Raw genomic sequence first — 26,088 nt, 5'->3', positions numbered from 1 at the left:
CACACACACACACACACACACACACACACACACACACACACACACAGCAGGTAATCTGAAGCTTTGTCCATGCATTGACGCAAACCTCTGCTCTGTCGTGGAATGTGCTTCTAGAAGCGCCCTAGGGCCGAACAGTCGAGAGAAAAGACGGCAGACAAATAATGCATCACACACACCAAAAACGCCACTGTCCTTAGAGAGAGAGAGGAAGAGATACCTGAGATCCACCCCGTTTCACAAACACAACCCTTCCCTAACTCATGCTGCAAACGCTTCATCTCTTCACCCACCGGATGCAGTAGGTGGCATTAAAAAAAGAGAGATTTTCTCTTGCACCTTTGAGTCCAGCTGAGGGGTGTATTGCTACCGCCCTGATGATTTCACACAACATGAGTATTAACGAGAAAAAAAGGAAATAACATCGTGTAGATAGGTTTTTTGTTTTTTTCACACACCACTAAAGTAGCTGCAGTCCCTTCAGAGAGACGGTTTAGGGAACGAAACGAGAGCACAGCACATCTTTGACCAGTATGGTAGAAGTAGCCCTTTCGCTTTCCCAAATCCAGTCCTCGGTTATTACGCAGGACGAGAGTAAAAAAAGGCCACTCCTACGGACGTCTTCGGCATCTACACTACCAGTATCAAGTTTTTGAACAGTAAGATTTTTGATGTTTTTTAAAGAAGTCTCTTCTGCTCACCAAGCCTGCTTTTATTTGATCTGAAGTGAAGCAAAAGCAGTAATATTTTGAAATATTATTACTATTTAAAATAACTGCTTTCTATTTGAATATATTTTAAAATGTAACTTATTTCTGTGATCAATTTCTGGAGTAATGATGCTGAAAATACAGCTTTGATCACAGAAATAAATTACATTTAAAACTATATTCAAATAGAAAGCAGTTATTTTAAATAGTAAAAATATTTCTAAATTGTACTGCTTTTGCTGTACTTCACATCAAATAAATGCAGGCTTGCTGAGCAGATAATTCTTAAAAAAAACATTAAAAATCTTACTGTTGAAACTTTTGTGCAAAGTAGGTCAGGTGACCCAGCCCTGCGTCCGGACGGTTCTGAGAGACAGAGGCAGTGTGTGTGATACGGTGCACATTCTTCATCTGGCTGTGAGGTCTTTAAGGGTCTTTCTCCTGGATGGTGGGATGGCAGCGAAGGCAAATGACCGGGATGATCTGACTGGACGAAGGCGGTGAGGTCAGTGAGGTCTGGTCATCCAATATTTTCCTCGAGCTTCTTCCTCCTCTCGACCGGAGCAAGAGCAAGAGCAAGAGCTTCTGGATCAGAACAGCGGTCAAGTATGAGAGGAGAAGCTGTGGCTGGAGGTGAAGGTTGGAGTGGTGGAGATGAACCCGGGGTGATCTGTGCTCTTATAGACTGCAGGCCAGCGCAGGGCTCTTGTCCTGAGAGTTAGCAAGTCGGAGGAGACTGGCGCTGGAATAGCCTTCATCGCTGCAGCTGCTGCGCAAACTTCCCCGCTCGTCCGAGTCGCTCACGCTGCTCATGCTCCACTCCAGGTCTCCCAGAAGATAGTCTGTTCCTTCCACATCAACATCCACCTCTTCTGTGAAGCAAACATGAAGAGAAAGGGTTAGGGCTGTTTGGAGGCTATTCATCTGATGCTACTCTCTGCAGAGCATCCAAGTCAAAATTTTACAAAATCTGTGAAAAATTATGAGTTACTTAAATCTTTTACTTTGCAGACCTAATATGTTAGTGTACTGTAAATGCAAATTAAATCACATTGGGAGAAAAGAATGCATACATTTCAGAAATACATTTCCATCTCTCACGTCCTCCACACACTTGGACAGCAATAATGGGAATTATGTAAGGCTGCTATTCATTGACTATAGCTCAGCTTTCAACACTATAGTCCCCATCAAGCTGGCATCTAAACTCACAGACCTCGGCCTAAACTCCTCACTCTGTGACTGGATTCAAGACTTCCTCACCGGCAGACCTCAAGTGGTGAAAGTTGGCCAGTTCACCTCAAACTCCATCACTCTGAACATAGGAGCCCCACAGGGCTGTGTCCTGAGTCCCCTGCTCTACTCTCTCTACACGCATGACTGTGTGTCCTCACACAGCTCCACATCTATTATCAAATTCGCTGACGATACTGTGGCTCTGGACCTCATCTCCAACAACGATGAGACCGTATACTTGGATGAGGTAGAGAGACTCACATCATGGTGCCAGGACAACTGTCTCTCTCTGAATGTGAGCAAAACTAAAGAGCTGATCATGGACTTTAGGAAGAGACAGCAGCAGCCCTACACTCCTCTTATGATCAGTGGGACCCCTGTGGAGAGGGTGAGTAGCTTCAAGTACCTCGGTGTAAACATCTCCGAGAACCTGACTTGGACTACACACATCCAAACACAGGTTAAGAAAGCCAGGCAAAGACTGTACCATCTGCGGCAGCTGAGGAAATTCAGGGTCTCACCAGCAATCCTGAAAACTTTCTATTCAGGGACCATAGAAAGTGTATTGACTCAGTGCATCTCAGTGTGGTATGGAAACAGCTCCAATCAGGACTGCAAAGCACTACAGAGAGTTGTGCGCTTAGCTGAGCGCATCTCAGGGTCTGCTCTCCCCTCTCTGCAGGACATCTACCTCAAACGCTGCAAAAATAGAGCTGTTAAAATCATCAAGGACTCTAATCACCCTGCTAACCATCTATTCACTTTGCTTCCATCTGGTAAGCGCTTCCGTAGCCTGATGGCAAAAACTGAGAGACTTAGGAGGAGCTTCTTCCCCCAGGCCATCAGGCTCCTAAACTCTAACTCTGTGTCATAACATCACTTGACTCCATGTAAATATCAACATATCAATAAGCTATTCATAATTTTCTCTACCTCATATTGCTGCTATTTAAATACCTTGTACAACTTTTTTGCACATTCCTGTTATATTACTATTGTATGTCAACAACATACTGACCTGCACATTTATATTTTTTATTATTCTTAATATTTGTATTCTATATAATTGCACTGTTCTTGGAGCGGACCTGACCTACATTTCACTGCTGGTTATACTCTGTATAATGTGCCAAATAAAAATCTTGAATCTTGAGAAAATATGCCATGTTTATTATATTAAAACTATATACAGTATATAAATAAATTTACACTTAAATGTTTTATTTATTTTTATAATTTAGCCATTTTTTGGTTCAAGTAATTTTTCATAAAACACAGAAAATTAAATTAGGCTTTTTGTTCGTTTAATCCAAGAAATAACCAATAGGTTGATCGATTATGGCAATAATTGTTATGCAGCTCTAGACTAAATGTAAAGTTAAAATTACACTGCAAACAAGCGGTGCGACACGACAAACAAGATCGATCACGTTCTAATCAATGAAGCCGTCACCAGTGCACACTTAAGAGTCAGCTTTGTTGATAAAGAGAGAGCGAGCTGCTTTTATTCTGAGATGTGTCATTCCGCTTCATCTGTATTAACATCATCTACCAAAATGCTCCTTGCTAATTCTTGTCTTGTGTTATATAATATATGCACATGCTGCATTTGTTTCTTTAATATAAAAAAAAAATCTATTCACATGCACGGAATTTATAATTGTAATTGTAAGAACTTGTTTCCGATCAACCGTTATTTTGGTTCTAGCATTTTCATGTGCATTTTGAAGAGTGCTACATTTAGTCATTCTGGCCCATTATCTCCATGGCAACATTCCAATTTAGGTGTTAAAGCATTCATCATGCTGCAGTCTGTCTGCGTGCCATCTGTTTGTAGGACAGGCCACAGCATATACAAAAACTCCTCGAGACAATCATTTGTCTCGTTTCTGGGAAAAAGCATGTGATCATCAAACCTCCACCGTGTGTCTGCAAGCAAACCTGAATCTTGTGCATTTCTGATTCCAGGTAGAAGCATTACCACTAAAAAACCTTTTAGAAGCAAGAGCTTCTGGGTATTTTTAAAGAGTTCTTAGAAGCCTCACAAAAGGATCTTACATATTTGACCTTGTTGTGTTCGAGTTAAATAATGCACACATGGCAGCATGACATAAATGCATGAACATGAGTCCTTAGAAGTGTTTTGTGAAATACAATAAAGAACTACATCGTTTCTGTTTAATGTGTACTAAATGAGCAGTACAGGTTTCGATGTGTTGCAAAAGCAAACAGTTCAGTTCCACTGTTTGTTCTCTTGCTTTACATTCACATCCATCCACATTTGTTTGACTTTCAGTCACTTTTCCCATTTGTGTGCTTTGTTATTAAAACTAATATTTTACATTTAACTTGCATTTACTTTCATTTACATTTAAATCCAGACTAAAACACAACTGTTTATCTGTGCATTTCCTACTGATCGCACTCCACCTCATTCTATAAATTCATCTCTTTTATTTTCATTTGTTTTCAGAACATTACACTTAAGTGTACTAGTTGCTGTGTAACAGACTCAGTTTGTTACATATGTGTAACAGTAGCTGCCTATTACTTCTATATAATTACAAACTGTAATTACAGACTGTTCCATAACTTAATTACATAAGTACATTTTGTTTCATGCAAGTACAACGGCTACTACTAAGTACTTAATTAGGTAATTACTCTGTATATGGACACCTTGAAATAAAGTTTTACCTTTTATTTTAAGGTGTCCTTGTTACAGTGTAATTATACATTTAAGTACTGAGTAATATTAATTAAATACATGCACTTACTATATGGTTAGGGTTAGGATTAGGGTTTGGCTTAGGGTTACTTGCATGTAATTATGCATAATTTATTATTATAATAGTGAGCACATGTAACGTGTAACAAGAACATCTTAAAATAAAGTGTTAACAAACCTTTTAAATACATTTTTATTTTGTACTTTGTATTGTTACATTCATTAGTTAAGCATTTGTTACTTTTTATTCCTTATGCATCTGTTACACTAGATAACTACCACAAAGGAAAAATGTCCAAATGCTTTAAATTACATACTTATATCTAATGTTAATGTAATAATGACGCTGTAAACATGCTACTTATGCTTTCTATTCTTTAGAACAGTTTTTATTTACATGAACACACGTGCCTATAATTCAGCTTAGGACCATCCTGTAATTTCTCACGTAACGTTGAATCCTCTCAAAAATAAATCTTACAGTCTTTCAAAGGCTGTTTTCACACTTGGATTTAATCTTTGGCCTAAACTAGAGATTCACAAATCAAATTCATAGGCTACTCTGGCATTAAATATGTTTACCAGTCCAAACTGTTAAACATTAAGCTACCAAAACCCATTCATTAATGCATGTCTCTGGCTCTGCGACAGTTTAAATATATTTCTGTCAGTTTCATTAATACAAACAGTGGAGAGAAATGTGGGAACTGTCATCAGCTTGACACACACATCACCTGTTTTACATCCATAGCTCTAAGTAATGAAGCACACATGCTAAACCATGTGTTACCTATTACTTTTTGACCATTCTATCTTATTGAGGCAATTGGAGGAGTATGTTGGAATTAGGGGAACAGCTGGTTTTCATCCTATCTTAAGGGGAGATCTTTTTCTGTAGCTATTGAGAATTTTACCTCTGTCAATGCTGCATGTACATGTGGGGTACCACAGGGCTCCGTTTTAGGCCCTCTATCTTCTTCCTCTAGCTAAGATATTTCGTAAGCTTCATATCGCATTCAATTTTTATGCAGATGATATACAGCTTTATCTTTCAATGAAACCAGATGAGAATATATCTTTATTAAAGTACTGCTGTTTGTGTACAAATCTATGGCAGGTTTGGCACCATCTTACCTGTCTGATCTCCTCTCGTACTATGAGACTAACAGGCCTTTAAGGTTATCAAATACTTTACTGGTCTGCAATAATAAATGTATAATATTTTATATAAGCGATTTTACCTATGTCATAAATTTGTGATCTGTTTTATATTGTTATTTGTTTTATGCATTTATAAAAAACATTTGTGCAGCACTTTGGTCGACTAAAGGGGCTATTAAAGGGATAGTTCACCCAAAAATGAAAATTGTGTCATTAATTACTCACCTTCATGTCGTTCCAAACCCGTAAGACCTTCGTTCATCTTCGGAACACAAATTAAGATATTTTTGATGAACTCCGAGAGCTCTCTGATTGTTCTCCAATATAGACAGCAAGGATCCTAACACCATCGAGGCTCAAAAACGTAATAATGAGATCCTTAAAACCAATCATGTGAAATCAGTGGTTCAACCATAATTTTATGAAGCAACGAGAATACTTTTTGTGCGCAAAGAAATCAAAAATAACAGCTTTTTTTCAACAATTCGTCTCCTCCGCATCACCCATTTTGGAGAGTATCACATACGTAAACAATGTATGCAACATATGTACGCGGATACGTTGTTTACGTTCAGATCAAAGCGTAAACAATGTAAACATGGTATCCGTGTATGGTGCTGCTGACACAGAACAGCATAAGTTATTTACGTATGTGATGCTATAGGGTGACGCGGAGGAGATGAATTGTTGAATAAAGTCGCTATTATTGTTTTCTTTGCGCACAAAAAGTATTCTCGTAGCTTTGTAAATTTACGGTTGAACCAATGATGTCACATGGATTATTTTAACGATGTCCTTGCTATGTTTCTGGACCTTGATCGTGATAGGATCCTTGCTGTCTATGAGAGGGTCAGAGAGCTCTCGGGAATTCATCAAAAATATCTTAATTGTGTTTCCAAAGATGAACGAAGGTCTTACAGGTTTGGAACGACATGAGGGTGAGAAAATATTTTTGGGTGAACTATCCCTTTAAATGTGCTATATAAATCAAATGTTATCTAAGACTGGTATACCTTGGTCGGAGTCAGATTTGTCTGAAGAGATGGTGGAGCCCATGCTGTCCATGCGTGTGCGCTCCACACCGAGCTGCTCCAGGCGTCTGCGCAGGTGTCTCTGTTCTCTCTCCAGCTGGTCTATAGTGTGCTGGGCCTTCCTCTCACTATCCTCCAACCTCTGCAAGACACACATGGCTTCAAAGTCTGTATGTTTCGATCAAATACATGCAGCCTTGATGATAGGAGACTTCTTTTTGAAAAACATCATACCGACCCAAATCATTTGAACAGTATTGTATGTAGGGCTGGGCGATTTTTCCAATTTTATCGATTAATTCTAATGTAATGTTTGTCAACGATTTTATTTTTTATAATTCAAGGAATCACGATTTTGAATAGAAATATTACCCAACGTTAGAATTAGACACTTTGACAATATGCCAATGACAACAGTAAAGAGAAAAGAACGATCGAACCGCATGTCGGCGTACATGATTAACCATAAAAATACCTCTAGGTGTCATTTTTCACACAGGATTAATAAAGAAAAAGTGAACTGAATCATGTTGTAGTTACATTTTCTAGTTGACTAGTTAAAAATATTGGTCAAGCGCTCTGAGAAAAATCGAGAATTTATTTTTTTGGCCATATCGCCCAGCTCTAACTGTATGCATCAGGTTTCTTAAACTAATGAACTATACAACTTTGTATAAGAGCTGTTTTTTGTGATTATTATTATTTATAAATTGAATTAAGCATTGGGGGTTTAAGCTTGCAGGAGGTTTTGAGTACTCCGTGCCTAACAACACCACTTAACCGCGGTAAAATCACAGTAAACTCTTCTTGTGACTTACTGCTTTAATATCAGATCACTGCATCGTTTTCATGCCACCAAACAATATTACCCACCAATGGGACGCTGGCACATACCTTGATGTGTTCCTTGGCCCTCATAAGGAGGCTGAGGGTTGTGTGCCGGTTTGAGTCTGGTCCTAAGGGCACCAGGGATTTTAAGCGCTCCAAACACAGCCGTAAATGTGCCCTCCTGGGTAGGAGATGAGAGGAAAACAAGACGAGAGAGTGAGTCAGAATAGCAATGCAACACTTCCAATAAGCAGCAGCAGCAACATGAATCATAAAAATAAGAAGAATGCAACTACAATCTGTGAAGTTAACACATTTCAGTTTGTTCCTCACACAAAGGCGTAGTAAGAATATAGTGCATTTGAGTACGGTAGTTTTATTATACTTTTACGGTCCTTGTGTGCCATTCTTGAAGCTTTAAAGCTCTTTATAATTGCAAGGGGGAAAAAAACAAGCACAAACAAGCTGCAGAAAATATTCTTAAAATTACTTTTTTTTTTTAATGATATTTTTTTAATAATACGAAATGCCTAACATGCCAATTAACCCTCAAGCATCATTGTTTTTTTTGTTTTTTTTATAAGTCATATCACTATCTTCAATAAAATAAAAACTATCAATTTATGTATTTTTTGGTGTTTTTTAAATTTATTTACCTCTAAAAGTACCATATTTTATGTTATATTTAATATTTCTCTTAATTAAGGAAAACATATAATCCAGTAAGTTCAGACAGCCAAAACCTAAAATTTAGTAGACTTTGGTGACATATGACATGTTGGCTGTAGTACTCAGTGGCTGCATATAGGCTGAAATATATAAACCATTGTTGTAATGACCTTAACCTCTCCAGGTTTTAGATTTTATCACAAGTTAAAATTGTAGAATTGTTTAAACAAACATTTGTGTTGGGCGAGACTTTACAAAGACGGCAAAATATGCTTACAGACAAATCTGATAATGCTATATGGAAAAGACAAAGTGGGAGACAGAGTAATTGTCTAAGTCGCTGTAGAAACTGAATACTTCAACACGAGAGACAACACAAGCACAATGACACGTGAAATAACATCCTCATGTATTAAAGAAGAGTGGCTTGATTAAGTGCTGGAAATAGTGAAGGATGGGTAAAGATGGGCTGTATTCATTTCAAAAATACATAAAAATACAGTGATATAGTTGTAAGCTCGTTTATTGGTCCAATGGAGGTTTCCAATAATACGAGGAAGGTCTCTCTGCGTATTGCTTGTCTTTCCTTTTAGCAACACAATCAAGATTAAATGCAATATATTTCTTTCACATATAATAACTCGTTGTTTCATCTGACTCCATAAATGAAAGGTTTTAATGATATCTGTGCATCATTAAAGTGAACGAATGTTTGATTGTTCTGTTAAGCTCTGATTATACTTTACCCGCTTAGATCAGGAAACTATATCGCTTCGAGTTCCTCACCAGGTCTCCGGCACAATTTTGTCAGTTCCAATGACCCAAAACAGAGGTATTTGGCTAAATATCTGAGATTTGCCGTATTCCCACGTGCACAATCAAAGATATGTAATACTTAGCCTCCTTGGCTGCCCCTCAGGAACTTAATTCAATCGTTTACTTTAGTAGAGTCTTCCTTTTGGCCACCATTTAAGAACATTAGTCGATCAACTTTACCTTTCTTCAAAATGGCTTTGTCTGGCCAAGCTCGTGGCTTTTCCCACGTAAACTTATCTAAAGTAACATTAAATTAGAACAGAGGTCATCGACGCATTCAGATCTAGGCTGATCAAACAGCATCTGCTGATTCTAGACAGAAACTTACTCGTCTCCTCATCCAAGCACACGTGAATTTAGGTATTGGGTATTAGTCGTCACTAATCCCTGACGCAAACTTGTGGAAATATACGAATCCGACAATCTACTTGGGAAAACAAATCTCAGAGTCGGTCAGAATACAATCAAACGTTTACAATTTATTGATCAGGTAATGAAGCAATAATTCAAAATCCAATTCATAAGAATAAAATCATCAGTTGAACATGTCATAACAACAATTCAGAAATAGAGGAATTTGTAGAAATTATTACCTGTCAACAAAACTACACACAGCATTTGTGTGGGAAGTCAGCTTACAGACTCCCCGAACTTTTCTGCACCTTTTCCTTATATACCCAGCTAATTCAATATTCTTACCAAAAGGTGGCGTTTGTCATTATAATTACAATTTGGTTCCCTGTTGAGGGATTCACGCTGTGAGATCAGAATTTGTACTTGAATGGGTTCTTGTTTTACATGCAGGAGGTATCTGAATGGGGGATCTGGGGAGGGAAACACCTTTTTAAGGGACACATGACTTTTCTCATATTTTATAACTTCTTTTAGCTTTTCATTATGGTTGGGAGAATGAGACCATTTTACCAGGCGCACAGGGACACTTTAAATGATATCAAACATGTATAGTTACTTCTTGTGCATACCTAACATTGCATAGGTTTTCAGTGTATTTTATGTGAGGAGGAGGAGGGGGTGAAGGGGAGATAGTGTGTGAAGTGTGAGTTGCACTGTGGGCTGCATCTCCGAAGTTCCTTTTACATCTGCAGGAGATAGTTCAAGTGTTAATTTTCAGGAGAGCCTTTTGTTTCGTCGAGGGGTAAATCAGACATATTGGCACCAGCCTTACATAGTGAAATATTATCGCAATTTCTAATATTGGTTTCCTATTTTAATACCTATACTTTAAAATAGTATTTATTCCTGAGATCAAAGCTGTATTTTCAGCATCATTACTGCAGTCTTCAGTGTCACATGATCTTCAGAAATCATAATAATATACTGATTTATTATTAATGTTGAAACTGTTCTGCTGATTCATATTTATTTGGAACCTGTGTTACTTTTTTCTTTGATTCATCTAAAGTTTAAAAGAACAGCATTTATTCAAAATAGAAATATTTTCTAACAATAGAAGTCTTTACTATCAATTTTATCCATTTAACACATCCTTGCTGAATAAAGTTTATTGAACTTTCTTTAAACTTTTTTAAAGTATCTTTAAAAAAGAAAAAAAATTCTGACCACAAACTTTTGAATAGTTTATATTGTAACATAACATCTCTATTTTGACTAAACACTGTTCTTTTTAACTTTTTATTTTTTTAAATATCACAGATCCCAAAAAATACAGTATAAAAACAAAATAATAAAATAAAAAAACTGTTTCCAGCATTGATTATAAATCAGTATATTAGAATAATTTCTAAAGGATCATGTGACTCTGAAAATACTGCTTTGCTTCACAGGAATTAATTACATTTTAAAGTATATTAAAATAGAAAACATTTATTTGAAATTGCAATAATATTTCACAATATTATTTTGTGAAATAATATTCAGTTTTTATATCAAATAGATACAGCCTTGATGAGCGTAAGAAACTTCTTTAGAAACATCATTGATCCAAACTATTGAGCTGCAGAGTATTGTTCAGTAAACATGTTTTCTCTTTAACCTAAAATATACATCATTTAGTTACATCAAGGGTCAAATCAGATATAAATAGCTCATTAAAGTTCAAAGTTACACAGTGTTTTGTGTGTGCTGTACAGGTCTGGTGTAAAGAATGCTTTTGCTCAGGTGCCAGAAATGACCACAAAATAGAGAAAAGTTTTGCTCAGCAAGCCAGCTATTTTACAGCTGTGTTTGAACGTCTGTGTGTCACGAAGCACGCTCTCCCGAGAGATAAGTGTGTACGTGCTGTGGGCAGCTCTTTGTAAGCCACTATAGTTAAGTGCATTAATTTAAATATAGAGATTATAACAAGAGGGTGTAAAACGAAAGGAGTCATTTTGCCATATGCAAATGTTACGGTCATGCAAATTGGGAGATTATAAATACAGAACTGCTGAGAAAAAACTAAAATACCATTCCAACCTTGTAGAAAGATGATGCATAAAAAAAATACTAAATACTAAAATACACACTAAAACAGCTACAATGTGAAAAAAACTATGCGGTCGCAAAAAATAAATGTTAATAATATTTAGAAGTATTTGCTGAAAAAATTTACTAATTATTAATTATAATTTGTTAAAATAAAATTTATTTTTAAAGATAAACTATTTGAAAAATCTATATTATATATATATTCAGTTATTATTAATTATAATTTACTAAAATAAAATAATTATTTTTAAGATAAACTATTTGAAAAATCAATGTTATCAAAATCAATGTTGAAAAATCAATGTTATACACACACACACACACACACACACACAAACACACACTTATTAATTATAATTTACTAAAATAAAATTATTTAAGAAACTTTTTGAAAAAAATGTGTTACACACACGCAAATAAGGAAATGCACAATTGCATTTTCTCTAATAAAATCCTGATGACACTAATTATATCTTCACAGTGAAGACGCCATTAATATGCCATTGTGGCCAATTGTGTTTCTCTTGAATGTTGCTGCTGCAGTTCAAGGCAAAATCATTGAAATTAATGTGCAAACAGAGAGTAATAGAGAGCAATACCTGACAGTTAAAGGACAGCTTGTGTGCACACCTGCCTCTCTCTCACACACACACACACACACACACACACACTGCAGAACGCACCCAGACAAAGGCTAATGTTTGCACCACAGCTCGTCGTTTTCGTGCAGCGAAAGCTTAACTGGTCCGAAGGTCAGGAATACTATTACATAACTTCAGAATCCGCCACCGAGGTGGTGACATAACCTGAGTGGCCTGGTGTTTGTTAAGGAAACACAGACTGCGTGTGCCATCCGGCATTTACACACCGAGTGCTGCCGCATCAGTCGCAGTGCGTCAGATTTGTTTCGCTTTCTTATCCACCTTTATACAGCTCTTTTAGGGTCTGTAATTAAAAAAAAAATTCTTATATTAAGCAAGGATGCATTAAATTGAAAACTAGCTAAATATGTGCTCATCCTCAGACCATCCAAGATTTGTTTCTTCATCAGATTTGGAGATATTGTAGCATTGCATCACTTGCTCTGCAGTGAATGGGTGCCGTCAGAATGAGAGTCCAAACAGCTGATAAAAACACCACAATAATCCACACCACTCCAGTCCATCAGTTAATGACTTCAAAAGTGAAAATCGGTGTGTTTGTAAGAAAACAAATCATTATTCATCAGTGTTTTAACTTTAAACTGTTGCTTCAGGCAAAAATACCACTACATGATCCATAATAATGGTTCGTCAAGTGAAAATTCACATCGAAATCCACCTTTGTATTTATTAAGAACTGTGCATATTTCTCTCATGATTCAGACCGGACAACTTTTTCACTGGAGTAAGCAATATGGACAGAGGACTCTTAATTATGGATTTGTTTCTTACAAACACAGCTTTTGTCTTCTCCAGATGTTAACTGATGGACTGGAGTGGTGTGGATTATTGTGATGTATTTATCAGCTGTTTGGACTCTCATTCTGACGGTACCCATTCACTGCAGAGCATCCATTGCTGAGACACATTTATACAAACCTGATGAAGAAACACACTCATCCTAAAAATCCTCTCTCATTTTTGGGTAAACTATTCCTTTAAAGACTCTTGAAAAAAATGCATCACGGTTTCCACAAAAAACATGGAGCAGCACAAATGTTTTCAACATTGATAATAAGAAACGTTCATGTGCTCCAAATGAGTATATCAGAATGATTTCTGAAGCATCAAGTGACCCTGAAGACTGTATCATTACAGGAACCAATTACATTTCAAAATCTATTAAGACTTGTGCGACCTTTTGGACATTTTTGTCATTTTCAGGTTTGTTTTTTTTAATCACTTTGCCTGTGTTATTGTCAACTGCATACGTTTTGGCACAGGTGTGTATTTTTATTGGAATTTTACTATTTCACCCCCATTTCCTTTAATAAATCTATTTTGCACTAAGTACACAAAATAGTTCCTCTCAGGACAAAAATGTCCCCATTGAAACTGCTATTTTTAATCACAAGTGCTATTTAACTGTAAAATTAATTTTGTTAATAGGCTTTCATTCTGTTGGCAAGGCTTTAAAATGTCATTTTTTACTATTTTTTACCAGATGGTGCCATTATTTCTGGCATCTAATGGGGAAAATGTGGAACTGCGCCCAATAAAATCTTACTGAAAGCTCATTTTTAGAGATATCAACCTCAAATTTGGAACACAAAAAATAAATGCAGCCTTGCTGAGCAAAGAGACTTCTTTTAAAAATATTTAAACAATCTTACTGACCCCAAATAGCAGTGTAAACAGAAGAGGTTATTGCACAATATGCCATGCATCTCTACAAATAAAGACCACCCGAGCTCTGCAGGTCAGCGTGCATCTGCTCGACCATGATCCTTTAAACAGATCACCCTCTTCAAGCCATAAGACTTTTAGCATAAATCACCGTCCTCTGCCGGCCTTTGACCTCTGACCGCTAAGTAATTGTCTTAGCCCCACTGGAGAGCAGTACACACCGAGGCATGTGTGGAGCTCAGGTTACAAACAGGGCATGTGAAGTCCATCTGGAGAACAAACACATCGCCTCGCAGGCAAACCTGACCTGTGCTTCTGTTTGAGACGGTGTGTGTGTCTGCTGCTGCAGAAGTGTGTGTGTGTGTTCTCTTTGGCACCCATATAAACAGCCTTTCGCTGCTCTGTGTGTGACATGTGACCCATAACTGGTGCGGGGTGAAGGTGCATGCCATGTGTGACACTGAGGTCCCTGTTTCACACGATACAGGTGTGTGAGATTTCACAAGACAGCTATTCGCCCCAAAAGCTGGGTTTCTGGGGGGCATTTCAGGTAAGATTTCAACTTTCACAGCAGCTGTTTTATTTAAATGTCACAGTGCTAAACTATGAGCCAGGTACAAACAAAACCACTCTACTTTTTACAAACATTCAGCAATTTTCACCTAATTAATTCACACGTAAAATAAAATAAAATCCTACCAAGTAAATGGGTTTGGTGTATTTGCTAGGTCACAGCAGCCTTGTTATATATATTTTTTGAGCCAAAGAGGTTCATGAATCATTACTACACAGCTGTGCTGTTTTCACATCAGACATACTGCACATTTACTCAAATCTGCATCACAAATGCTCTCCCACTCGAGTTGCTTTATGAATATCAGCCCTGGACTCCATTTTGAAACAAAAGCAGAGACACGAGGAGCCTCGCTTTCCTTCTTTGTCTGGATATTCCTCTAAACAGCAGATGAAAGCGCTCTTCAGAGATGAATAGCAGATCAGCTGTCAGAAGCGCTGTGACCTCAGAGCTTTGCACGAGTTGCATGCAGACCGAGACGCACTTTGCTGAGCAAAGAATGGGAGAGGAGTGCGACTTAAGCTGAATGCATTGTTAGGAGTTTAAAAGTCAAAGTCCAGACAGCCTGGTTTTGCTCAAGGCTGAGCCTGACAGCATGCATTATTTAATGCATTCAGCTGAGTTACCCAAACCATACAGCACTAGTGACGGAGATATTAAACGAGATCTTTCACCTTCGAAATTTAGAGAGGTTTATCTCTGGATCCCAGATGAATGGATACATCAGAGGATTGACTGACCTTAATACTCATCTCTGAGCGTTATCTGGCCGCTAGTGGACTCCAAAATAACTGAGACGAGGCATTTGGTCACATGCCCTGCTCATGTAGCCTTTAATTACAGAAGTTTAATCTAAATCTAATCAGTAAGGATGTAATGAGCTATAATCCTGCAGCCTTACAGATAAGAACTAATTGCACGAAGGTTAAGGTTGTGCTCATAAATTTACATACCTATTGCATAACTGAAACAAAATAAGAGGTATCATGAAAATTGCATGCTATTTTTTTATTTAGTACTGTCCTGAATAAGCTATTTAACATAACAGATATTAACATATACTCCACAAGACAAAATAATAACTGAATTAATAAAAAACGACCCCGTTCAAAAGTGAATCTTAATACTATGTATAATTTCCTGGATGAGCCACGACTGTTTTTATATTCTGTGATAGTTGAGTCCCTGGTTGGTTCTGAGCAGTTCAACTGCCTGCTGTTCTTCAGAAAAATCCCCCAGCTCCTGCACTTCCTTTGGTTTTCCAGCATCTTCTGCACATTTGAACCTTTTCCAAAAGTGACTGTATGATTTGAGATCCATATTTTCGTACTGAGGGACTCATATACAACTATTACAAAAGGTGGAAACATTTACTGATGCTCAAGACAACACAATGCATTCTGCAAGGGGTGTGTAAACTTATGAGCACAACTGTATATGCACATACCTGTTCTTCTCCATCTCGTTGTGCGTAGACCTGCAGAGACAGAAAGACAGAGATGTTAGGGATCACTGCGCTTATTCTTTTTTTAATAAACACTTACATTTATGCATTTGGCAGACGCTTTTATCCAAAGCAAGTTTATGTATCAGTTTATGCATTCCTTGCGAATCGAACCCATGATCTTGGCGTTGCGATCTCTATGCGTTACTGTTAAAGTTAGAGGAATAATAGTTCACCCTCATGTCATTCCAAACCTGTATGCATTTACATTTAGTCATTTAGCAGACGCTTTTATCCAAAGCGAATATTTATTTTATTTTTTGTTCTAAGATATTTTGAAGAACGTTGAGAAGCAAACAGTTTTGGATCCCAATAGCTATGTTTCCATCCATCTATTTTTATGCGCATTTTGGGATATTGCATAATAAAAAAAATAAAATAAATAAAAAATGCTGGATGGAAACGCCAAGATGTGCATAAATTCTAAAAATGAGCATATAAAAAAACTTATGCACTTAACTGAGTAGGATACATTTGTTATCCGGTAAGAAAACATGCGCATAAATTATGATGGAAACACTTTTAACGAATAAATTCCTCTATATATTCAGTCTTTGTTTTAACAAGGAAGTGAGATAGAAAGCAGGAAATGAAAGCAAGAGGGAATGTGATTGGTTTTAGCAACAAGCTAAAAACACACTCACGATACTACATGATGAATTTCACATTTACCTTATTTGGTAATATTATTTCATTTAGTTTATTCATAACTGGTCATAAATCACTGGATAAACTGCAGTAATTTAATTCTATTGACAGCACTAGTTTTAACCAAATAACTAAAAGAAACAGGCTGAAAGATTTTTATTAGTTTAAAAATGAATGCTGTCAAACGATTAAATCACAATTAATCACATCCAAAATAAAAGTTTTTGTTCACATAATGTGTGTGTACTGTGCATATTTATTATGCATATATAAATACACACACATGCATGTATATATTTAAGATTTTTTTTATTAAATTATATATATATATACACACACACACATACAAATATTTTCTAAATATATACTGTGTGTGTGTGTATTTATAAAAACATTAAATATACACAGTACGCACACACATCTATTATGTAAATAAAAACGTTTATTTTGGATGTGATTAATTGTGATTAATCGTTTGACAGCACTATTAAAAATAATATTTTTAAAGTAATTTTTAATATTAAAATAATAAATACAATCTAAGTATATCATTATATTACATATTAAGCGTTCTCTCACATACATCAAAATATTTTACAAATAAATTCACCAATTTTTAATTAACCAATTAATACATTTTAGAGAAAAAAAAAAGTCATATGTGTCCCTGCAGCACATCAGTAACACAGGTATATCTGTAGCAATAGCCAACAATACACTGTATGATCAAAATTATACATTTCTCTTTTATGACAAAAATCATTAGGATATTAAGATCATGTTCCATGAAGATATTTAGTAAATTTCCTACTGTAAATATATCAAAACTTAATATTTAGATTTTTTTGCTCCCTCAGATTCCAGATTTTCAAATAGTTGTATCTCAGACAAATATTGTCCTATCATAACAAACCATACATCAATGGAAAGATTATTTATTCAGCTTAAAAACACCCTTATGACTGGTTTTGTGGTCCAGGGTCACTAATATAAATGAGTTTTTTTGGAGACTTTTTCTGGCATTGAAATGTTTAAAAGCTCTGAACTAATCAACACGCTGCGACTCCAACATCACCTCCTTGTTCTTAGTTCTGAAAGACACACTGTGCTCACTGCTGATATGAATGTTCAGTACAAAGGTGAACTGCTGTGTGTGTGTGTGTGTGTGTATAAAGGCTGTACAGGAACAAACTCTAAAACAGGGGTTTTAAGGGCCCGTGGGCTTGTTTAGTGCATGCAGAAGCTGCCAAAATGCTAATTGCTGATTGCAAATGTGCCCTGCTTTCTCTCTCTGTGTGTGTCTCGCTCTCGCTATGTTCACAAAACACATAGAGGTCCTCTGCCCCGCTTAGCAACAGTAACTAGAAACACCAGCCGTTGGTGGGGGGTAGAGAATGAAGGATCGCTTCAGAGAGGCCAATTCCAGATCAACAGAGAAGTGAAAGAGAAGCAAAGCAGAGGAGAGGAGAAAAGATGAGGGAAAACATGAACTCAATAGAAAAAAAAGAAAAGAATCCAATGTCTTGCTTTAAGCTTGCGCTGAAAAAAAAAAGAGATATTCAGTGCACATTAATGCTAACAAACAGCAATAACTACCAATGAGAGGATGTTTTCTGTTGAAAATCTGTACATTTGCTATTTGAAAATCTGGAATCTGAGGATGCAAAAAAATCTAAATATTGAGAAAATCACACAGAACACACACATATATTATGTAAACAAAATATTTTATTTATAGAGACTAGATGATCACTAGAGCAAATGAAGAAGCTGTAGAGAGTAAAGTGTCATCTTCCTCACATTCATCCATCCTTCAAACTGACCCAGGACCCCGTCTGCAGTAAACCTTGCTCTAAAAGACCTCTGATGTCTGAGCAGAAGATATCTTCTCATGCCAGCGTCTCACAAGAAAACGTCAAACACCTCATCACAGCTAACGTTTATGGCCCTTGGTTTAATTTAACAGGATTATGTCACATCATTTTCATATCTAAGGATTACATGTTCTTTGGAAAGACATATTTTAATGTTTTATTGGCTGGAAATGTAAAACAATGGGAAAACATACTGAATTCTTCATACTGAAGTCACATTAAATACATTATTATTGTTAGCTAATATTAACACAAACTAAAAAAAATGTGTTAACTGAAATAAAAATCAAATATAAATATCAGAAGAAACTTAAACTAAAATAAAATTGGAAAAAATGCCTTTGCAACTAAATGAAACAAGCACCAAAATCACCATCTGGAAATAAAAACAAATACTAATCTAAATTGAAAATAAACTAAATTGACAACTACCGCTCTCAAACGATTAATCGCAATTAATCACATCCAAAATAATAGTTTTTGTTTACATAATATATGTGTGCACTGTGTATATTTATTATGTATTTATAAATAGACACACGCTCATGTATATATTTAAGAATTTTTTTATTTTATATTAAATATATTCATATACAATTTAGATTATATGAATATATTTATATTTAGTCATTGAGCAGACGCTTTTATCCAAAGCGACTTACAAATGAGGACAATATAAAGAAAGCAATATATATAAAGAATATGTAAATATTTTAAAAACATATACCACATGTGTGTGTATTCATATATAACAATAAATATACACAGTACACACACATGCATGCATATTTATTTATTCACTTTTTAACGCCATGCCAGCATCAAGGCTATTTTCATGCATGCATATATTTAAAAAATATTTACATGTATTTATACATCTATATTTATATTCATATAATTTATATACATTTTAATGATAAATAAATAAATATATTTAATACATAAACATAATATTTTTTTTAATATATACATGCATGTGTGTGTATTTATAAATATATATACACAGAACACATATATCATGTAAACAAAACTTTTGACAGCACTAATTTTAAGGTGTGCTTGTTGCATGTTACATAATATTGTAATAACAATAAATCATGCATAATTACATGCAACTAACTCTAAACCAAACCCTAATCCTAACCCTAACTATATAGTTAGTACATTAATATTACTCAGTACTTAAAAGTATAATTACACTGTAACAAGGACACCTTAAAATAAAGTGTCACCCAGAATAAATGTAACTGTAATCTGTTACAGTTACTGAGAAAAAATGAGTAATTAAATTACAGGCACTTATGAAAATGTTAATGATTACAAAGGGAGTTGCATTTGAATATTTTCACACACAAACAGATTTAATTTATTTCTTTCCCAAATTGCATTGACTGCTCTAAAATATGAGACACCAATGTTTTAGGAGAAAAGTCAGGTTTGTAAAAATCAGTGTTGAGTTCTACTGTAAGGTTAACCCTGCCTGCTTTACATGCTTCAACATGATTAACAGTTTTGTTAGAAATTTAGAAAAGCAATCAGTTACAATAGAGTAACTTGTAATCTGTAACCTATTACATTTCCAAAGTAACCTTCCCAACACACAACATTAGTAGTGCACAGAGAATACAAGAAAGGCTTAAAATATAAAATCAGCGCACATTCACACAGGAACGAGAGAAGAACCCATGGATGCTGCTGTGTGCATTAGCCCACATACAGTGTGAATATAAGCAAGAGGTAGGAGTCAAATATATATATAATGGATGCAAGAGAAGAGGAGAGGGGGAGGAGAAGACGACACCACTCTCGATCCGTCAGAAAACAGGAAAGCTGGAGGGAAAGATGACCTACATATAATAAAGGGTTTCACAAACACACACTCGAACGTATGCATATATGGCATCCCAAGCTCCGTCATCAGATGCACACTCGACTGAATCACTTTCCATTCTCCATGCAGCGTGAATGGACGGGAGAGCCGTCTAATGAGTCAGCCGGAGAGATGTGAGGAGTTAATGCAGCGCAGAAACACAAAAACATTTCATGCATCATGCATTAACACCAGCGCTGGATGTAGGTTACTTGCATATTCAGAAGCTGTGTGATTCTCATGCATTTGGTGCACTGACACTTCTTGCATCTTTTTAAGGTATGCTTAAGTTCAGCCGGAATATGATCAAGATACTAACCCACTGCTATTGTTAGAAGAAGTGTAAACATGCAATATGCAAATAAAATATCACAGATGTTGCAAGACATCTCGTCCTATCCATAGTAGTAGTTGTTGATTAATACAGGCTATAAGAACAATGGAGGGGAGACAAATAACAGTACCATATTTTCTTTAAACTGCTGTGCAAAAGATACAAAATATATGGATACTAACACTCGAGGGTAAAATGAGGGTAACAACAAGTACTTTAAACAATAAATTATGCATAATTACATGCAAGTAACCCTAAACCAAACCATAACCATATAGTAAGTATATGTAGTTAATTAATATTACTCAGTACTTAAATGTATAATTATACTGTAACAAGGACACCTTAAAAGAAAGTGGAACCAAAACGCTTTAACCACCGGTGAATCTGCAAATTGTTTTTGCCAAAAATACAGGCCACGGCAATTTTGAACAAGCCTATAACATTTTATTTTCCATTATATTTATATATGCACTGCAGTTTTATTATTATTGTTTTGCTTAGAATACTTGTGCAAGGATGCATTAAATTGATTAAAAGTGATGGTAAATGCATTTATGTTTATATTTTAAATAAATGCTGTTCATTAAAGAATCCTAAAACATGCATCATGGTTGCCACACAAATATTAAGCAGCATGACTGTTTTCAACACTGATAATAATAATAATAATAATAATAATAATAATAATAAGTAAGGTTTCTTGAGCAGCACATCAGTAAATATACTTCGAATATATACAGCATATTTGAAGAAAAGACTGCAGGTGATGCCACAAAAATCATGGCTGGAGGGAATTTCTGAACTGTTTGTTAATAACTGTATTAACTCTGTATTAGCTCACTTCGTTCATGCGATCAGTTCATGATCCGGTGTTTTCCACGTCTCAGAACGCCTCCGTCCTCAGTGATTGAATGCACTCAACTCGTTTATTGCACGTTCTGTGAGTTTAGCGTGCGTCTGGGAACACAACGGCCACCAGTTATGCTTTATTTTCATGGCAGCTGATTACAGCATTTCACTAGATTTGTAGAGAGAAGAAGCTGGAGTTTCCCTTCAAAATTATAGCTCTACTGCCGTTTCCATCAAAATAAAAGCTGTCTTAAAAAAACATCGCAATAAATATCATATCGTGGACTTCATATCATGATATTAGGAGATTTTGAGATAGACATGTGCGACATTAAAAAGACACCTCCCACAATTTCTTTACCTTCTAAACCGACATTTAAACAACAAGGTCCAGTGAACACCACATACGGCTGTATATAAATAGCTACAAACCCAGTGCTACCCTTGTTAGGCCTTAATATCCAGTTACAAGCCACACAGACATCCAGATGCAGATTAGAGTCGGGGACTGCTTCCAGCACGCCGGGTCACACAATTACTAGATTTTTGTCCAAGGTCATATTCCTAAAACAGTTCATCTCCATGATTCAGAAGCAGCAGCAGCTTTTATGACCCTTTGCTGCTCTGTTTAAAAGCGGCCTTATGGCTGTGAATCAGTATCATATGCAGAGTATGACAGGGACGTCAGCTACATGATCTGCCCTTAGTGCAAGAATAAACTAAATCCCTGCTTTGTCTTTATCAGGCCAGTCAGATTCAGAGTAACACCATATTATAAACAGACAGCCAATCAGATCATATTTAATGTTTAATATATGCTTACACTGTGTAAGATTATTATTCATATTATTTTCTATTTAAAAACATGAGATGCAGTGGGATGCAGAAAAACTGCCATAAAGTCTCGAGACACAAGAGCAACGCTGATAGATATCCCTCTAGAAAATGCGATAAATATGTGTTCTGTGTGAACGGCTTAATGCTGATGAAATCTGGGGCGTTGAGTAGTGAGTGAGTAAACTGTGGGTGGTGAGAGTCACAGGGAGAGAAGCGTGTGAGTGTTCGTCTCTCTCCGTGTTTTAACTGTGGGACATTATTTATGACTGCATCTGCACTGGATGAATCAGTGGGTGTGTTTGTGTCACGTACGCTCAGGTCTGCTAATTCACAAATCACTCATGGGACACAGGCCTGTTCAAGCTAAGTGTGAATCACGGATGATGTTCCTGGGATTCAGAGGGGAGAAAAACACAAGGACCGTACACACTGCGCACATTAATAGATCCGTCAGGATGCTACTGGAGTCACAGATCTGTCCTTAACTGGGTTACCATCCTAAGATGCCAATTTAACATATGCGCAAAATTGGAATATCACATAAAACATTTGCAAATAAGCACCGTTTCCATCCAACGAGTCAGAAAGAACAAAATCAACCCTCTACATTGTGAGTAAATCACTCGCATATGCGACTAAATCTTCACTCTGGGCAACTAAATGATGTCTAATATTAGCCACTGGTTAATAAATTCTCATTCACAAACATTATTTGTATCTCTGCAGCACAAAAGCAGTCATGAGTAACACAGGTATACTTGTAGCAATAGCCAACAATACATTGTATGGATCAAAATTATACATTTCTCTATTATGACAAAAATCATTAGGATATTAAGATCATGTTCCATGATGATATTTTCTACCTTAAATTTATTAACAACTTCATTTTTGATTAGTAATATGCATTGCTAAGAACTTCATTTGAACAACTTTAAAGGTGATTTTCTCAATATTTAGATTTTTTTGCACCCTCAGATTCCAGATTTTCAAATAGTTGTATCTCAGACAAATATTGTCCTATCATAACAAACCATACATCAATGGAGAGATTATTTATTAAAACCAGTCAAAATTGACCCTTTTGACTGGTTTTGTGCTCCAGTGTCAGACATATATATACATACACACTACATTGCCAAAAGTATTGGCACCCCCTTCTCATTAACAGCTTTAGTAATTTCAAGTTTTTAAATACATGAATTATGTTTCCATCTTTGTTGACCGTTTTGGAAGTGCCCTTTTCTGTTCTAAAGAAGTCCGCAGTGTATGAGGTTTGACTCTGTTAGAAATCTCTTCAAAAGAGTTTCCATTATCATAGAAATTTGGTGGAACTACCTGATGCTGCAATTTTTCTTGACTTTGATTTTATGGCTTGTTTCGAGCCATCATAGATCGGTTGGCTGGTTGGTGTTTTCATGGCGAGTAACAAGTTAAAATACTACAAAAGAGCCTATTTTTAAAATTTCCTTTGGATAAAAACTCTATAATGCATTCAGGATTGACTGAATTTCTTCAAAAGAGTTTCCGTTATTGCACCTGCTGCTGCAATTTTTCTTTCTTTTGATTTTTCATTTAAAGCAATAAGAGTTTGGTTGGTGTTTTCATGGCGGGTAACAAGTTAAACCAGTATAAAAGAGCAATTACTTCAAAAATTTCTTTGAATGCGTTTCCGTATAAACTAAGCAGAAGCACCTGCTGCTGAAATCATTCTTGTGTTTGGTTTTTCATGTCAACCCATCGTAGATTGGTTGGTGTTTTCATTGCAAGAAATTAGTTAAAATGCTATAAAAGAGACTATTTTTTAAATTTGCTTTGGATAAAAACTCTATAATGCATTCAGGACTGACTCTATTTGGAATTTCTTCACGAGATTTTCCGTTATCGCAGAAACTAGATGGAAGTACCTGCTGCTGCAATTTTTCTTGCTTTTGATTTTTCGCTTCAATCCATCCCTCTCTTTGTTGCTGGTGAAGGGTAATATGGAGGCATAGCCGTGCTCCGCTTCTGCAAATACAAACAGAGGCATTTAGAAGCTCATTAGACCACAAAGCACACCGGCTACCTGAAAATCAAAGCCATTGATTACAAACATTGACCGTCTATTCTAAAACCTGGGATGCTGTACGTTAAAATCAACCCATTTCTTGACAAAAGTCTTGCTTTTGGGTCAATGATGTCATCTGAACTGGAGTAAACCCAATAGCCAGAACCACAACAGATAGATGGGAGGGGGGTGCACCAGGAATCCCTCCACTGTAAACCAACAGCAATGCATTGCAATTCCACATTTGCACACAAACACGCCATCATGCATCATTAAAACAATATATCTATGCCATATGCGCTTGTGTTTCATCCCCAGAGGGGGTCAGGGACACATTAGTGTATGTGTGCTGGTCAGAACAGAATCTCTAAAGTGCTCACTTCTCCAAATGTCATCACAACAGAAAAAACACCGTGCATATCATGCATGCTCCGAATTAATATCAGGTCGCAGCAAAATTATTTAGCTTTACAGCAGACCCCTAGCAACAGTGTCAGGATTAATTTGCATGCACAATATAATTTTCATATGTCGTAATACGTCTTTACCTCTTTCTCTTCGATCGAGATATTCAGCTGCTTCGATCAGCATCTGCAGTTTCTCAATAGCCGTCATTTCAGCAATAAACAGATTAAAAACCGACAATCAGAAACAAACAAGCAGCAGCCTTTCGCTCCTTCAAGCTTCTTCCTCCTCCAGAAAGATCCACTTTGATACACAATATTTCTCGTGAAAGGCAGCGAGGGAGATGTTTAGATCTGGGCTTGTGTTGATATTAGAGAAAACCAGAAATGCACGGAGAGTATCTAAACACGCTGGTTTCCAAAGAGCTGGAGGATAAAATCGAATACAAATGTCCCTCAGCTGCCAAGAAGTAACTAGTTAACGAGTCCTGTTCATATTAAAGGAGATTTTGGACATCAACACGCGACGAACAACCAAAACACGTCCTGTTTGGCCCAATCTGGCAACCCTTCCAGAAAGCGTGTAAGTGTCTTTTATAGCTGAGCTGTCTCACAGATTTAGTTCTGTACTTGCTCAAGTTTAGGCTCTGATACTGACAGCAAACGCTATTAACTAGAGAGCATCTGGAGAAGCTGAAATACTGTATTGACAGCTCCGTCTGATCGATGCGAGGAAGGCACGGGTTGCCAGATTGGCACACTGAAAAACTATATTTAAGCAGCTGCTGATATTATTCAGCTGAGCTGCTTGCTATTTGGAAAACAAACAGGATTGGTCGTTGAAAAGATGCGTTAAAAATAGGCTTTAAAATAAAACACACGGCCTCCAAAAGTCCAAAGAATCGCTGGTTTCGATATTTCAAGCGTGACAGACGATCTGGCTGCTTATTAAACCGCTCGAGCTGCACATGCTAAACTGTGGCTGTGTGCAACTGAAGAAAAATGAATCATAAACAGCAGAAAAACACGCAGCTAGCGAAAGCATAACGTCGTTGAGCAGCAGATGAGATGTTTGCTAGCTGCTGTCATGTTACTGTACGCCTGTCAGGGGCTTGGGAGAAGCTGCCATCCTATTGGATGGACTCAACAGGAAACGGGCTTCTCATTGGATGCGTTCGCTGTCAATCTGCCAG

At 36.5% G+C, this 26,088-nt stretch overlaps 1 protein-coding gene across 2 annotated transcripts; it reads right to left on the bottom strand.

The window, feature by feature from the left end:
- Positions 1 to 448: 448 nt before the first annotated feature.
- On the bottom strand, positions 449 to 26,001 carry LOC306871989 (max dimerization protein 1-like). 2 transcript variants are annotated; one of them, XM_079420297.1, is made up of 6 exons: positions 25,040 to 26,001; positions 24,352 to 24,451; positions 15,973 to 16,002; positions 7,758 to 7,872; positions 6,846 to 7,005; positions 449 to 1,579 (listed from the first exon to the last, which is right to left on the bottom strand). In XM_079420297.1, the coding sequence occupies exons 1-6, from the start codon at positions 25,104 to 25,106 to the stop codon at positions 1,386 to 1,388; spliced, it is 666 nt and encodes a 221-aa protein (XP_079276423.1). In that variant the 5' UTR covers positions 25,107 to 26,001; the 3' UTR covers positions 449 to 1,385. The 2 variants fall into 2 exon arrangements, with proteins under 2 accessions (XP_079276423.1, XP_079276424.1); XM_079420298.1 differs by having other exon boundaries at positions 1,272 to 1,576.
- Between the last annotated feature and the right edge of the window lie 87 nt (positions 26,002 to 26,088).

Source organism: Barbus barbus, assembly GCF_936440315.1.
Source record: "Barbus barbus genome assembly, chromosome: 6".
Lineage (NCBI taxonomy): Eukaryota > Metazoa > Chordata > Actinopteri > Cypriniformes > Cyprinidae > Barbus > Barbus barbus.
The sequence above is the reverse complement of the archived record's forward strand: the minus strand, read 5'-3'. Positions and strand labels throughout refer to the sequence as shown.